The sequence below is a fragment of the Wyeomyia smithii genome, chromosome 1, assembly GCF_029784165.1.
Source record: "Wyeomyia smithii strain HCP4-BCI-WySm-NY-G18 chromosome 1, ASM2978416v1, whole genome shotgun sequence".
NCBI lineage: Eukaryota > Metazoa > Arthropoda > Insecta > Diptera > Culicidae > Wyeomyia > Wyeomyia smithii.
Window position 1 is genome coordinate 101,151,991 of NC_073694.1, and position 16,942 is coordinate 101,168,932.

A 16,942-nucleotide genomic window follows, 5' to 3' on the forward strand; every position below is an offset into this window, starting at 1 on the left:
GCTGAAGAAATAGCGAAATAAAACAAAATGACTTTGAATTTCGTACACTTCAATCACGAGCAATACCGGGAACGTACGAATAGCACAATACCAAATTTAAATTTTGTTGAAGGCATATGTTTTGATCAAAGCAGGTACAGATTTAAATAGTCTTTGAATTTCGTTTCTTTCCATAACTTTTGAACCACATATCAAATTGCTATGGAATTTCTTACTTGTGAGTTTGAGAGACAACCCGTTCAAATGACACTAGATATGTTCAAATATGTCGTGTGATCTTTGAGATAAAAGAATTTCGTTGTTTTTATAATTTAAAACATAACGGTTGGAATAAAAATACGATTATAGTCAAATAAAATGGGAACCTATAGGAAAGCCAAACTTTTCATTTGACACTAAGATTGTTGAATTTTGTCCAGCCATTTTTGGGAAAACGAGTGTATGTGAAAAGTCACCGGAACATGTTTGTTTTCACAATTTTTGATCCACGTGTTTATTCACTATAGAATTCATCAATTAACCTTTAACTAGCCCGTTCATTTGATACCAATATTGTTTAAATCGGTTGTGTACTTTCTGAGATTATGAAGTTTCGTGATTCTCATATTTTGATACATTACAGACAAGGTAACAGACTGATTACATTGAAATTCAATAGGGTGTTATGAGGCAGCTAGACCTTTCATTTGACACTAATTTCGAGGAAATCGGTTCAGCCATCTCTGAGAAAAGTGAGTGAGTTTAAGTAGTCTTCGGAATATGTTTCTTTTCAAAGCTGAATTTCACATTTTTAAACATAACAGGCAAAGTAATAGTCGAATTGCAAAATAAATCAATAGGGTCTTATGGGGTAATTAGACCTTTCAAATGACACTGATTTTGTAGAAATCGGTTCAACCATCTCTGAGAAACATGAGTGAGATTAAACACTCTCCAGAACACGTTTCTTTGAATAACTTCTGAACCACACGTTCAATCTCCACGAAACTCAAAAGTTAAGGTTGTTTTAGCTTGTTCATTTAAAACCAATTTTGTTAAAATCGGTTGAGTAGTTTCTGAGATAATGATGTTTCGTGTCTTTCAAAATTTTAAAACATAACCTCTAAACTAAAAATCCGATTGCAATGAAATTCAATAGGGTCTTATGGGGTAACTAGACCTCTTATTTGCAATTAATTTCATGAAGATCGGTCCAGCCATCTCTGAGAAAATCGAGTGAGATTGGGAGAGCGTTACACACACACACATACACACACACACACACACACACACACACACACATATATATATATATATATATATATATATATATATATATATATATATATATATATATATATATATATATATATATATATATATATATATATATATATATATATATATTTATATAAATATATATATATATATATATATATATATATATATATATATATATATATATATATATATATATATATATATATATATATATATATATATATATACGCACACACACACACAGAAAATGCTCAGCTCGTCAAACTAAGTCGATTGATATACGAGATTCGACCCTTTGGAGCACATTTACACCTTTGGTTTTTCCAGTGAGTGCTATACCTTTCTAGGAGAAAGGCAAAACATCATTTCTAAAGGAATTAAATGATGAATGTCTGGCCACTCTAATCCATGGAAGACAAGCGACATGCAGTTACACTATACAAAACAAATCATCGCAACAGCTAATCACTGAAAATTCGATCTTGATCACTAACGCTAAAGATCAAACTATACAATCTACCTGTGGACCAGATAATAGGACCCTGAATGGCAACTTTCTCATTTCATTCGCTAACTGTCCAGTAATATTCAACAATCAGCAATTTATTAATAACAAATTGACATTCAAAGCAGACATCGTCGAAAGAGCTTTCCATAATATCGCAGTCAACTGGAAACAACATAAAACCTACGAATTGGAAAAGATTAACAATGAAACTATCACCAATAGAAACAAACTAGAACGTGTGTATCTGAAACAGAATAACTTCAACATAAAACTTTGGAGTCTCTTTGGAGGTTACGCAATTTGGCAGATCATTTTCATCGTAATAATCAGCTTAATTCTCTGCAAGAAACTTTCACCCATTACATGGAAGTCAAAATTATCAGTCTTCGGAACGGGACTTTCCGCACTTAGAGAGGGAGTAGTTAGAAACGATTCAAACCTTACACCTGACGAAGCACCGGACTCAAACAAACACATGTTAGACCAGCTAAGGAGGATACAACAACAACAACAGCAGATAGCAACCGCGCTAGCGGTGATGGACAACTTAATTCAACGGAACGAGACAATAATGCGCTGCATCAGCGTCTAGGACTGACGACAACGACATATGACCACATTACTTTTGCATCGACTTAGTTTTTACATCAGCAGTTAGGCCTCTGTAACTCTTACGAAATAAAACATAAACCATTATTAGCTAGCTCTTCAAGCCGAACAGTTAACTTTTATATTTTTTAAAAACACATCCCGAAGATATCCATATGTATTCTGCTGAACTATATTTTTCGTAGTTTCTACAATCATATTTTCAGTTAGTTTAATTTTCTATCTTCATTACTACATTTACTCCTTAACAAATAAAATTATATTTTCATTTGATAATCGTCATCGTGAGAGCAAATAAAACGAATGCTTTTCAATTGAAAGCGACGGGTCAAAGCGTCACTATAACCTGAGTCGAGTTTTATATGCCATTCGGCCCTTTGAAGCACTTTTATATCTCCGGTTTTGCAAGTGATTGCTATACCTTTCCAGGAGAAAGGCAAAAATGACTCCTAATTTCAAACACTTTAATCACGAGCAATACCGGGAACGATCAAATAGTAAATATATTTTGATTGATCAATTTCGTTTCTTTCCATATCTTTTGAACCACGTATCATATTGTTATAAAATCTGTTATTCATGCGTTTGAGAGACAGCCCGTAGTTATGTTCAAATAAGTCGTGTAATCTTTGAGTTAATAGACTTTCGTTGTTTTCAGAATTCAATACATAACGGTTGATATGAAAGTCTGATTATAATTAAATAAAATGGCAGACAAACCTTTCATTTGACACTAAGATTTTTTAAATTGATCCAGCCATCTTTGGGAAAACGAAATAGTTTTAAAAGCCATCGGAACATGTTTCTTTTCACAACTTTGAACCACATGCCTAATCATTACAAAATTCTTTTGTTAACCCTTAACTAGCCCGTCAATTTGATACCAATATTGTTTAAATCGGTTCGAAGCTGCCTCATAACAACCCATTAAATTTCATTGTAAGCGGACTGTAACTTTGTCTGTAATGTATCAAAATAATGTGAAAAACACGAATCTTCATTATCTCACAAACTACACAAGTTTGTGAGTTAATGAAGTTTCGTGATTTTCACATTTTGATACATTACAGACAAATTTACTGTCGGATTACAATAAAATTCAATAGGTTGTTATGAGGCAGCTAGACCTTTTATTTGACAATAATTTTGTGAAAATCGGTTCAGCCATCTCTGAGCAAAGTGAGTGAGTTTAAGTATTCTTCGGAATATGTTTTTTTTCATAGCTAGATTTCACATTTTTAAACATAACAGGCGAAGTAATAGTCCGATTGCAAAACAAATCAATAGGGTCTTAGGGGCAACTAGACCTTCCATTTGACACTGATTTTATGAAAATTTATTTCAGCCATTTCTTAAAAACATGAGTGAGATTAAACAGTCTCCAGAACACATTTCTTTCCATAACTTTTGAACCACATGTTCAATCTTTATGAGGGGGTTTTTAGGTATCCCGTTCATCTAAAACCAATTTTGTTCAAATCGGTTGTGTAATTTCGGAGATAATGATGTTTCGTGATTTTTACATTTCGATACATAACCTCTAAACTAAAAATCCGATTACAATGAAAGTGGATAGGATCTTATTGGGCAACCAGCCCTTTCATTTGAGAATAATTTTATGAAAATCGGTCCAGCCATCTCTGAGAAAAGTGAGTGAAAGTAAAAATCTGCACATACACTCACACTCTCTCTCACACACACACACACACACACACACACACACACACACACACACACACACACACACACACAGACACACACAGACACACACAGACATGCCTGTCGGCCCTTTGGAGCACTTTTATATCTTCGGTTTTGCAAGTGATTGAAATAGCTTTCTAGTAGAAATGCAAAAAAACGCTGGACGCATTGCGATGGCTTTCTGTGAAGCAAAGAGTATATTTTTTGACAATGTTGTTCCAATATAAAATTTTAAATAATATGTTGCCTCGATGTTTGTGGGCTGGATTAATAGACGAAGAGATTTGCACAGGTACAAACTAGAAACGCGGAAGATGCCAGAACACCAAATCACAGAACTCTCTGTTGTACAAAGGAATAAACTTTTCAATTTTATGCCCAGGCAAGTAAAACCAGCGTTGCAAATCGATTGAAGGCAAAACATTTCTCCTCCTTTCCGCTTGAGAACGAGACATATGCTACGCTTCTCAAGTCTTTTACACACACCCTTTCGAGACTTTCTTCTTAATGCATTCCTCTGAGTAGCAGCATGCACGCATCGACACGAAAAAACTCTTTTGTATTGCTACTTTTTATTTATTTATTTATTTTATTGCTACTCAGCGACAATACGAGTTCCTGCTAGTGAGTCGGAGTACTCGACTAAAATTGCTCGACTAGGAGGAGTGCTTAAAAAATGATGATAGATGTTTTCTTCATCTACCCGGTTTTGCTTCGTGCATCGACAGCCGAACGTGGGGGAAGAATCTGTAAAGTATCGCGTACTTGAACATGTAGGGTATCGGAATTATTTGGTAAGTTTTTTATGGCGATCTAATGCAAAACCTGCCGAAGCAAACCGCTATCGAAGTAGTTTGTTATCCAATTTGAAATATTTTTTTGTCCCTTCGCAACTATCGTAATACATCTGGAAACAATTGTACTCACAATTGTTATTGTGATTGTGCTCGCGAGAAGGGGACTACACGCGAGTAAAAGAGTAAGCGCGCGTGTGTGCATATGATCTGGGGAGCGAATGCGAGCAAGTAAGACGGCGAGAAAGAACGAGAAACAGCTTTTTTTAATAGGGGGGATGTTTCGTGATGAATTAATTACTAATTACTAATATTTATTCAGAATAAATATTGTGTGTTCTGCCACAAACGGTGACATATCCACACTATTACATATACTTCTTAAAATTTTATTTCATTAAATTGCTTCAGTAGTTAAGTGAATATAATTGTAGGAAAATTGTAAACCTACTTGTAAAGAAAAAAAAAATTTAAAATCAAACCTTAACCTAATCTTACTTCTACCTTATCGACTATAAAGTGAGCTAATCGTTGTAATTGGGTTGAAACGATTTTTGTCGGAACTTATTGATTATATTGTTGACATATTTTCTAATGTTTCCACATTAGTAAGCCTGTGTACTTCATTCGTACTAAACCAGCGAGAACGCTTCAATATCATTTTCAGAAGTTTATTCTGAATCCTTCGAAGCGTATTCTTTCTGGTTGTATAACAACTTGTCTAGAATTTCGCGTTGAAGACACAACAGAAACGGACGTGCAAAGTTATCGTTCCATTATGGTCTGTGTGTACTAATAACCAAACAAAAGAGAAGATAATCCGCGTTCAAGGCCAACTTGCTTGTGTGCCGTGTCGCTACTTGAAGTGATTCCGTACCCGGCGCACTGCAGTGACTGTATTGTTGTGAATCTAACGGCTGCAGATCTGATCTAAGTGTGTCTTTTGAAAATATCATCAGCGTTCAAGGCCAACTGACAAGTGAGTTGTGTCGCTGCGTGAAGTGATTCCGCATCCGGCTCGCCGCTGTTTGGATGTATTGGTGCTGATGTGTGGCTGGAACGGCTGCAGCTTTTGCTAGCGGATGCTTGTGTGAAGAACTGGAGATTGGTACTGCCAACTTCAGGAGCTAAGTAGTTTTTTTCTTGGATTTTTTTCTACAATATTATTTGCTGATTGGCATTTTGTGTGTGTGGCTCTTGCGTCGAACATGGACGACGATGGTGGCATGACCGAATGCGGGGATGGAAACCCGTTCGTTCCACCTTCGAGATATAAAGTTCCAAGGGTGAAAAATGGAGCCCCGCAGGAATCTACCCATCGGTTAAAACAGTATCTGGAGGGCAAAGCTGATATTGGGGTTTGGTATTTTTGCAAATTTTTAGGGATCTGGCACGGTTTTCGGCCGTCTCAAAAGAACGCCCGAGCAAGCTGCGTGTTTCGGTGTCCGACTTCAAGCAAACAAACACGATTGAAGCTGTGAGCTCTTCACGCGGGAGTACCACGTGTACATTTCAGCTAGCGTAATTGAGATTAACGGTGTGGTCAGCGAATCGAGTCTAACCGTCGAGGACCTGTCTAAGGTTGGAAGGATTCCAGCCTTGAACCAGTTAAGATACTTGAATGTAAGCGATTACATTCAGATTCGGTCGACAAGGGTGTGAAATCTTACACCCCGTCAAACTCTTTTCGCGTTACTTTCGTCGGGTCTGCTCTGCCAAGCTGTGCTCGTGAACAAGGTGCATCTACCCGTGCGCTTGTTTGTACCGCGGGTAATGAATTGCCTCAAGTGCAAACAGTTGGCCCATACGGCATCCCACTGTTGCAATAAAGCACGTTGTGGCAAGTGCGGAGAGTAACATGCGGATGACTCCTGTGATAAGAGTGCTGAAAAGTGCCTCTATTGTGAGCAGACTCCGCATGAGCTGTCTGCATGTACCACGTACAAGCAGCGCCAGGAGAAGATCAAGCGGTCGCTGAAAGAGCGCTCTAAGCGCACTTTCGCAGAAATGCTCAAGGAGGCCGCTGCCACCAAACTGGTTTTCCCGAACCTCTTTGAGCTCTTGTCATCCGATGAGTCTGATTCTAACGATTCAGTTGGGGAATCTTTTTTTTGTTGAACCCGGAAAATCAAGGAAGAGAAAAAACCTCTCTTCCTAGGAAGGGACAAAGAACGTCTCCATCTGAAATGGCTGATACTACGAAACAAAAAAAGTGCTGTAGACAATCCGAAGCAAACTCCTCCGGGATTGGCAACCTTGAATTCTAGCAAGGAGTTTCCGGGACTTCCAGGACAATAAAAAAAACCCAACTGTTCCTTATTTTTCGTCCAAGATTCAGCCAAAATCTGGACTGCTGAAGTTTTCAGATATTGTGTACTGGGTTTTTGACAATTTCAACATAACTTGTCCTTTTAAAAGTCTTCTGCTGGCATTTTTACCATTAGTTAAATCGTTTTTAAAGCAGTTTACAGCTAAATGGGCCCTCATTGCAGCGATCGTATCCTTTGAAGAATAATTCATCGGCTGAGATGAAGGATTATATCTCTGTTTTACAGTGAAATTTTAGAAGTATCATCCACAAAATTTGAGAAGTATCATCCCCAAAATTGAGTCATTTGAAGTTTTAATTAGTAAGTATAAATGCGATGTATTTTCCCTCTGTGAAACTTGGCTCACTTCAAATGTGGATCTTAGATTCCATGATTTTAATATCATTCGCCTTGATCGAGATTCCCTTGCTAGGGATTAAAAAGTGCTATTCTTTCTATCGTAATAGCCTCCCCTCTCGGTCCCAGGCCTCAATATATATTCTCCCCAGAGCCCAGGTTGAGCAACGGCTGCTCTTTGATTTAATAGAACTTCTCCCCTCGCCACGTTTGATTTTCAGAGATTTTAACTCTCACGGCGTGGCTTGGGGTTCCCCTTTCAACGATAACCGTTCCTCTTTAATCTATAACCTCTGCAACGACTTCGACATACCAATATTAAACAACGGGGACATACCACGCGTTCCGAAACCTCCAGCGCGTCCCAGTTCTTTAGATTTATCTTTATGTTCATCCTCGCTACGGTTGGATTGCATATGGAAGGTAGTCCTCGATCCCCACGGTAGCGATCATTTGCCTATCCAAATTTCTATTGATAATGGTTCAACTCACACGCGATCAGTTGATATTCCGTAAAACCTCACACGGAATATCGATTGCAAATTATACGAAGAAATGGTTTCAGAAGCTGTCGAGTCGATACAAGAAAAAATCCGACGCGTTTAAGGCCTTTTTTGGAAGAAAGGTAAACCCTACAGCTTTTAGTGGTATTCGGAGCTTGAGACTAAATTTAAAAGCTTGGTCCGAGCAAAGAAACGCAAATATTGGCGTCGGTTCGTAAACGAATCGTCGAGAGAGACAACCATGAGCACTCTTTGGAGCACAGCCAGAAGAATGCGAAATCGTCTAACGGTCAACGAAAGCGAAGAGTTGTCAGGTCGGTGAATATTTGATTTTGCCAGGAAAGTAACTCCGGATTCTGTCCCTGCGCAAACATTGTTCGTCTCCGGGCCATGACGCGATAGAATAACCTTTCTCGATGGTTAGCATCCTTCCGCATACTCTCCTCAATCACACCATATGTTTTTCGGCTCAGATGGGCCTATTTCAACGAACATATACGGTTGGGTTAGCACAATCATAGATTAAACGGGTAAATATAATTTAAATACTCAAATAAATAAAAAACACGTACATAACTTAGGTAAAATCACTCTGGTTAAAAACTGATCGCCCTCTAATTTATCACTGTAACGGACAATTCAAAATGGAGTGGGAGGTTTTACGATGAATTGTACTATGCATCTGAAATGCTAGCATCTGTCGGACTATCTGTTGGTCTATTGCTCTCGTGAGCGATTTGTGATCTGCGAGAAACAGTGTTTGCGTAAGTGTGAAGAATGCCTGCGTACGTGGTATTGAGGTTGTCAACGTCTGTGCGGAAATAAACTGTGTTGGGTGTGTTGTAGATGTGGCACGTTTCGAGTATAGGGAGATCCGTAGAGCGGTAGCTACGATCAACTATTTTAGTACTGCTAAGGTTGAAAGTGTGTTGGTGATCAATGATATGTTGAGTAACAGCTGTTCTTTGCTCATTTGGATAGTTTGTTGATGTTGGACCTGTCTCCACTAAATCTAGTTTTTAGATGGTTTTTCGTCATCCCTATATACGATTTCTCACAATTACTCCAAGGGATCGTATAGATGACATTGCTTTGTTGTAGTGGTTCTATGGGATCTGTGACTTGCCTTAGCAAGTTTTGGGTTGTTTTGGTGGTTTTTAATACTATCCTAACTAGAGGGTAATCTTTTTTGAGGATGCTGACAAGAATGGAGCTGAGTACTGGTCTGTTAATCATCGAACGGTAGGTGGTTTCAGGTGCAGCGTTGTCGCGCGGGCAGATGTTGGGTGGTGGCGTTGTCGGTTAAGAAAACGATTGTGTTGTTCTGTTGATGAGGCGGTTGATGAGAGCAAATGGGTAGCTGTTATGACGGAGGTGCTGGAAAATCGTCTGTTTATGTTTATGCTGGTGTTGTTGGTGGTCAGGCTGGTTACTCGTTGGATGAAATTAGAAGCGACGTTTATTTCCATTGAAAGCGGATGGAACGAGTGGAAATTTAGCAGACGTCCGGATGCAATGGGCTTGGAATAACATTCTGTGCTTAGTGTTTGTTGTGCGGAACGGATTTATGTGTAAACGGGCTTCTCGAAGACCGAAGCCCGTTTACACATAAATTACAAAGGACAGTTGAACGGTTCAGAAAATCTATACTGAACATTGAAATTCAGTACACCTTCTACAAAATAAGTATTATTAAAAAGTATATGCATAACATTAAAAATAGTATAGAAGCCGTCGACACAGAGAACATTTTCGCCCACAGATTTTTTCTAACCCAAATACAATCAGTAGAGACCCGAGATAGGAAACTTCGGATAAAAACAGAATCAAAGATCGAACGCTTGTTGCACCAAGCGAGTACACTACTGGATTCAATACCCACCATCAATGAGAAAGCCATCCTAAATGCCACTCAGATTCCTATCCCAACAGAAATGGCCACTCTGCTTAGTTTAGGTCCAAAATTCTCGTTCCCCATTAATGAAATCAAACAGATTCCTTTGTACCATCTCATTGCCAACCTAGAATCGATTCTGCGCAAGTCTAACGAGAAAACGGTGCAAGATCGCAACAGAAGTTTGGTAGTCAACAAAATACAGAATTTTCTGTCACGGTCCAAACGTCAACACAACAAGAACCCACTAAGCCAATTCTGCTGCAGAGCCACCAAAACCACTAAGGAATTCCTCCGTAAGAACCCAGAAGTGTGCGCATTGGAATCCGACAAAGGAAAACGAATGGTTGTCATTTACACTAAGGAGTACGACCAGAATATGGAAGCTTTATTGGACAGTCCAACGTACACAACAACAAAAAAGATCCCACAGCAGCTTTTCAAAGAAACAACAACTCGTTCGCAAGCAGATTGCTCAACTTGAAGCTAATTGACACAACTACCGCCACCCGCCTTCGCACCTACACAGCTATCTGCCCCCGCATATACAGGCAACCAAAAGCTCACAAAGCTGAGCTGCCTCTTCAGCCTGTTGTTCCCAACATCACTGCTCCCACCTACGCCCTTTCCAAATATGTTACCAACAGATTACAACAAGCATTCACAAGTAAATACAACATTTCCGACAGTTTTCGCGAGATATATCAACATCATCACGCTCCGGACTACGTCATCGTATCATTCGACTTCGTTTCTCTGTTTACGAACGTACCACAAGACCTTATCATGCAAACCATCATATACCGGTGGCCGAGCATAAAGGAAAAAACAAGCATAAATTTGAATCTTTTTCCGGAGATGGTCGAGTTTTGCTTAAAATGTAGCTATTTCCAGTTCAGAGGCAAGTACTACTTGCAACAGACGGGCACTGCCATGGGAAGCCCTTTGTCGCCATTTCTGGCCGATATGGTGATGGAGGACCTTATATGCAACGCAGCCCGAAAACTAAGTTTCACTCCCCCGGTTCTCAAAAAGTATGTAGACGACCTGATACTAGCCCTACCAAAGCAAGAAACATTAAACACTCTTGGCATATTTAACGATTTTCATCCAAATCTCCAATTCACGATGGAAGAAGATAGTAATGGAGCTCTGCCGTATCTGGACACGAAGGTTATCCGTTCAGCACAACAAACACTAAGCAAAGAATGTTATTCCAAGCCCATTGCATCCGGATGTCTGCTAAATTTCCACTCGTTCCATCCGCTTTCAATGAAAATAAACGTCGCTTCTAATTTCATCCAACGAGTAACCAGCCTGACCACCAACAACCCCAGCATAAACATAAACAGACGATTTTCCAGCACCTCCGTCGTAACAGCTACCCATTTGCTCTCATCAACCGCCTCATCAACAGAACAACACAATCGTTTTCTCAACCGACAACGCCACCACCCAACATCTGCCCGCGCGACAACGCTGCTCCTGAAACCACCTACCGTTCGATGTTTAACATACCAGTACTCAGCTCCATTCTTGTCAGCATCCTCAAAAAGATTACCCTCTAGTTAAGATAGCATTAAGAGCCAGTTCGCGAGAGCCGCAACCGCCTTTCTGAGGGACGTTGCTTTGATGTTCTCCGATTGGGCTTAAATTTTCAGCGTTTGTTTGTCTATTCAAGGTAGGAAGTTTTGCAAAATTTCAATTTTTTTCGTTGAGGTTAAGTGGGGTAAAACGGCTCTTGAAAATGGTATGTCCAAAAACGTCCAAATTCTAAAAAGTGCAATAACTCCTGACTTGATGGATTTTTCTAAAAATTTGTGGTATTATTCTACACTAAGAGTACTTCAAAATGCATGGAAACAATATAGGGTGAGGAGGTAACAGGACGAAAAAAACGCATTTTTCTTTTAAAAAATTGAGAATTTTCAGGGTCATCATACTCTTTTCAATATCGCTAGAAAAAATTTCTGAATATGGCGTTTTGTAGAGCAACTCAAGAGCTTTAATGTCATGTATAAGCCAAGTGTGCCAAATGGGGTAAAACGGCCCTAGAAGGTTTTATTCAAAAAACCGTCAAAATCACTAAAATCACTATAGTTCCTGCTAGACTTAAAAGATTTTACAAAAAATTTGGATTATCACTGTACCTTACCATAACTACCTACTTTACCAAAAGATACGCAATTTGGGGTGAAACGTTCCCTAAAGATTTTTTTTCGAAAAATGCCGTCAAAATCACCAATACTGGAAGAACTCGGGTTAGACTTGATAGATTTACTGAAAAGTTAGATAATTTCTCTAAGTTAATATGAACTTAAGGGCAAGATGACAAAAATGACAAAAAGATTTACATAAAGAAAAAAAAATATTTTTCTTGAGAAATACTTGGCGATTTTCGGGGTGCTATTTTCTCTACAGAAAAGGTCCAGAACCAGAAGTTAGCATTTTATAAACAACTACAAAGCTTTTATTTGGCATAATATCCAGAAGCATCTTTTGGAAACTGACTAAAAAGGACTAAAGTTTTCCTTGACCTCACGAAAAGCTTCAAACAAGGTAAAAGATATTATCGATATGATGGTCGCGAAAATAAATAATTCCAACCGAGTTTCTACTTATCCATGGAGCAAATAAAATCGTTATTTGCACGATTCCCTGCAATATTTATGTAGGCAAAACTTAGCGTCAAGGAACATGGTGCTTTGATGAACGTTGAAGAACATCATGAGTATGAATTGTAAAGCATTAGTGTTCGAAGTCGTGATTTTTTAAAATGATTGTTCATTTTTATTGATACAACAGCAACCATAGTAACATGATTTTTCGGCCAAATTTCTGGAAAAAAGCGAAAAATGAGACTGATGACAATTAAGTTAAAATAATCAAATTAAAAAGATTCAAATTGAATTTAAAAACAATCAAATTAAAAAGATGAACATGAAACTCAAACCATAACCTACTTCATTTGCTTTAACAAAACTCGAAATATTGCAGTCTTTCAGCAACAGTCCCATCGATATTGTCTTTTACGAGATTTGATGCTTTTCTTGAAACCTAGTGAAAAAGTCATGAAAAAGTTCAGTCCTTTTTAGTCGGTTTCCAAATGATGCATCTGGATTTGATATCAAATAAAAGCTCTTTAGTTGTTTCATAAAATGCTAACTTCGGGTTTTGGACTGTTTTCTGTTGAGAAAATAGCACCCTGAAATTTGCCGAGTATTTCCCAAGAAAAATATTTTTTTTTCGTCATGTAAATCTATTTGTCACTTTAGTCATCTTACCCTTAAGTTCGTAACTAACTGAAGTGATAATCTAAATTTTCAGTAAATCTATCAAGTCTAACCCAAGTGCTTGCAGTTTTGGTGATTTTGACGGCATTTTTCGAAAAAAAAAATCTTTAAGGAACGTTTTACCCCAAATTGCTTATCTTCTGGTAAAGTAGGTAATTCTGGTAAGGAACAGTGACAATCCAAATTTTTTGTAAAATCTTTTAAGTCTAGCAGGAACTATAGTGATTTTAGTGATTTTGACGGTTTTTTGTAAAAAACCTTCTAGGGCCGTTTTACCCCATTTGGCACACTTGGCTTATATATGACATTAAAGCTCTTGAGTTTCTCTGCAAAACGCCATATTCAGATATTTTTTCTAACGATGTTGACAAGAGTATGATGACCCTGAAAATTCTCAATTTTTAAAAGAAAAATGCGTTTTTTTCGTCAATTTACCTTTTTACCCTATATTGTTACCATGAGTTTTGAAGTACTCTGCAGAATAATTCCACAAATTTTTAGAAAAATCCATCAAGTCTAGCAAGAGTTATTGCACTTTTTAGAATTTGGACGTTTTTAGACATATCATTTTCAAGGACCGTTTTACCCCACTTAACCTCAACGAAAAAAATTGAAATTTTGCAAAACTTCCTACCTTGAATAGACAAACAAACGCTGAAAATTTAAGCCCAATCGGAGAACATCAAAACAACATGCGGTTGCGTCTCTCGCGAACTGGCTCTTAAAAACCAACAAAAAAATCCAAAACTTGCTTAGGCAAGTCACAGATCCCATAGAACCACTACAACAGAGCAATGTCATCTATACGATCCCTTGTAGTAATTGTAAGAAATCGTATATAGGGATGACGAAAAAATATTTTAAAAACTAGAATTAGTGGACACAGGTCCAACACCAACAAACTATCCACATCCCCACACCATCCAAATGAGCAAAGAACAGCTCTTACTCAACATATCATTGATCACCAACACACTTTCAACCTTAGCAGTACTAAAATAGTTGATCGTAGCTACCGCTCTACGGATCTCCCTATACTCGAAATGTGCCACATCTACAATACACCCAACACAGTTAATTTCCGCACAGACGTTGACAACCTCAATACCACGTACGCAGGCATTCTTCACACTTACGCAAACACCGTTTCTCGCAGATCACAAATCGCTCACAGACCAACAGATAGTCCGACAGATGCTAGCATTTCAGATGCATAGTACAATTCATCGAAAAACCTCCCACTCCATTTTGAATTGTCCGTTACAGTGAATAATTAAAGAGCGTTCAGTTTTCAACCAGAGTGATTTTACCTAAGTTATGTACGTGTTTTTTATTTGTTTGAGTATTTAAATTATATTTACCCGTTTAATCTATGTTTGTGCTAACCCAACCATATATGTTCGTTTAAATAGGCCCATCTGAACCGAAGAATTAATTTACCGACTGACCACTATGCACTTTTACTAAACGAAAAACGACAGACTAGAGTGTAAGTTCACGTTTTTGTTAGTTGTTAGTATTGATTATATTTTAAATTATAGTAACCTTTGAAAAAGGCCTAAATCAAAGGTCGAAACGTTAGGATAAACACTATTTAGTCGTTTGATTCCCAAGACCGAGAAAGCCGAACTACCTCCATACCAATTATTCTGGTCGTATATCCATCCCATGCTATTAATTATATACTTAATAATTCAATATCATTTCGCTAATTCGCTAATCGCTTATTAGCGAAGCTAATATTCAGTTAGCGGTTTAGCGATTTCGATAATTTTTTAGCTAGTTAGCGAAACTGTTAGCGTCGTTAAGATTTTGGCCTTCGAAACGTTAATTGCTAATTCGCTAAATTTTGTAAAGAAGCGATAATAGAACTATATAGAAAAACTGTGAATTGTTGATGGCGTACGTAAATTGCTTCGGAAGATGAACATACTTTACTGCGAAAGTTACTTTTGAAACGTATGTTTCATTCAAACAATTGTCTTAATTTAGTGCAGACTAGACTAGACTAGTATGTTTCATTCAAACAATTGTCTTAATTTTCTAGAGTCCCTCTCTTTACGATACAAGTGCAAGTCAGTCCTTATACCCTATAAAGGAGTTCTAGTTATCGTACAAGCCACAGGAGCATTTTGAAGAACAAGCTCTAGGTCTTGATTGAATTTTCGGCACACCAAGAACTTTTGTAAATTGCAATGTGCTTGAAGTTATGACAACTTTGGTTATACTTTTTCGATTCAGATATTAATTGAATTTTAATGGAAAGCTTCCTAAAAGTATTTTTTGCCTTTTTGCCTTTCTCCTAGAAAGGTATAGCAATCACTTGCAAAACCGAAAGTATATAAGTGCTCCAAAGGGCCGAATGGCATATATCACTCGAGCTGATCATTTTCTGTATGTGTGTGTGTGTGCAGATTTTTACTCTCACTCACTATTTTCAGAGATGGCTGGACAGATTTTCATGGAATTAATTGCAAATGAAAGGTCTTGTTGTCCCATGAGACCCTATTCAATTTCATTGTAATCGGATTTTTAATTTAGAGGTTAGAGGTTATGTATCAAAATGTAAAAATCATGAAACATCATTAACTCTTAAAGTACAAAACCGAATTGAACAAAATTTGTTCTTAATGAACGGGCTACCTGAGATACCCTTAACTTTTGAATTTTATATAACTTGAACTTGTGGTTCAAAAGTTTTGAAAAGAAACGTGTTCTGAAGACTGTTCAATCTCACTCATGTTTCTCAGAGAAGGCTGAACCGATTTTCATAAAATCAGTGTCAAATGGAAGGTCTAGTTGCCCCATAAGATCCTATTGATTTGTTTTACAATCGGACTATTACTTTGCCTGTAATGTTTAAAAATGTGAAATCCAGCTATGAAAAGGAACATATTCCGAAAACAACTTGAACTCACTCACATTTCTCAGAGATGGCTGACCCGATTTCCACAAAATAAGTGTAAAATGAAAAGTCTGGCTGCCTCATAACACCCTATTGAATTTTACTGTAATCGAACTGTAACTCCGTATGTAATGTACCGATATGTGAAAATCACGAAACTTCATTATCTCAGAAACTAAACAACCGATTTGATCAATATTATCATCAGATGAGCGGGCTAGTTAAGGGTTAACTGATGAATTATGATTGAACACGTGGTTTCAAAGTTTGGCAGCCCTATACGTTCCAATTTCATTTGATTATAATTAAACTTAAGCAACCGTTATGTATACAACGAAAGTCTATTAAAGCAAAGATTACACGACTTATTTGAACATAACTAGTGTTATACGAACGAGTCATCTCTCAAACTTACAAATAACAAACTTTATAACAATCTGATATGTGACTGAAAAGCTATGGAAAGACAAGAAATTCAAAGACTATTTAAAACTATACCTGCTTTGATCGATATATGTGGCCTCAACATAATTTAAATATGGTACCTATCGTACTGTTTGAACGTTCCCGGTATCGCTCGTGATTAAATTGTTCGAAATCACTTCATTTCGATATTTCTTAAGCACTAACATTACGTCAAATTTCATATTTGAGCAAAATCATTTCAAATGACCTGGAAATACCCGAAAATTTAATCGAAAATTTTTGATTTGAATGAAACTTTGCACACGTATTTGGCTTAGCAAACTGAATATTTTCCGCAGATGGAGAGGTTTTATTCGAAGCATTGTAGTCCAGAAACCGTTGAT

At 37.5% G+C, this 16,942-nt stretch overlaps 1 protein-coding gene across 1 annotated transcript; it reads left to right on the forward strand.

Annotated features, from left to right (window-relative positions):
• Nucleotides 1-6,080: 6,080 nt before the first annotated feature.
• Nucleotides 6,081-11,507, forward strand: LOC129717004 (uncharacterized). Its single transcript, XM_055666850.1, has 3 exons — nucleotides 6,081-6,230; nucleotides 10,036-10,340; nucleotides 10,406-11,507. Exons 1-3 carry the CDS (start codon nucleotides 6,081-6,083, stop codon nucleotides 11,505-11,507), a joined length of 1,557 nt encoding a protein of 518 aa, XP_055522825.1.
• Nucleotides 11,508-16,942: the final 5,435 nt, after the last annotated feature.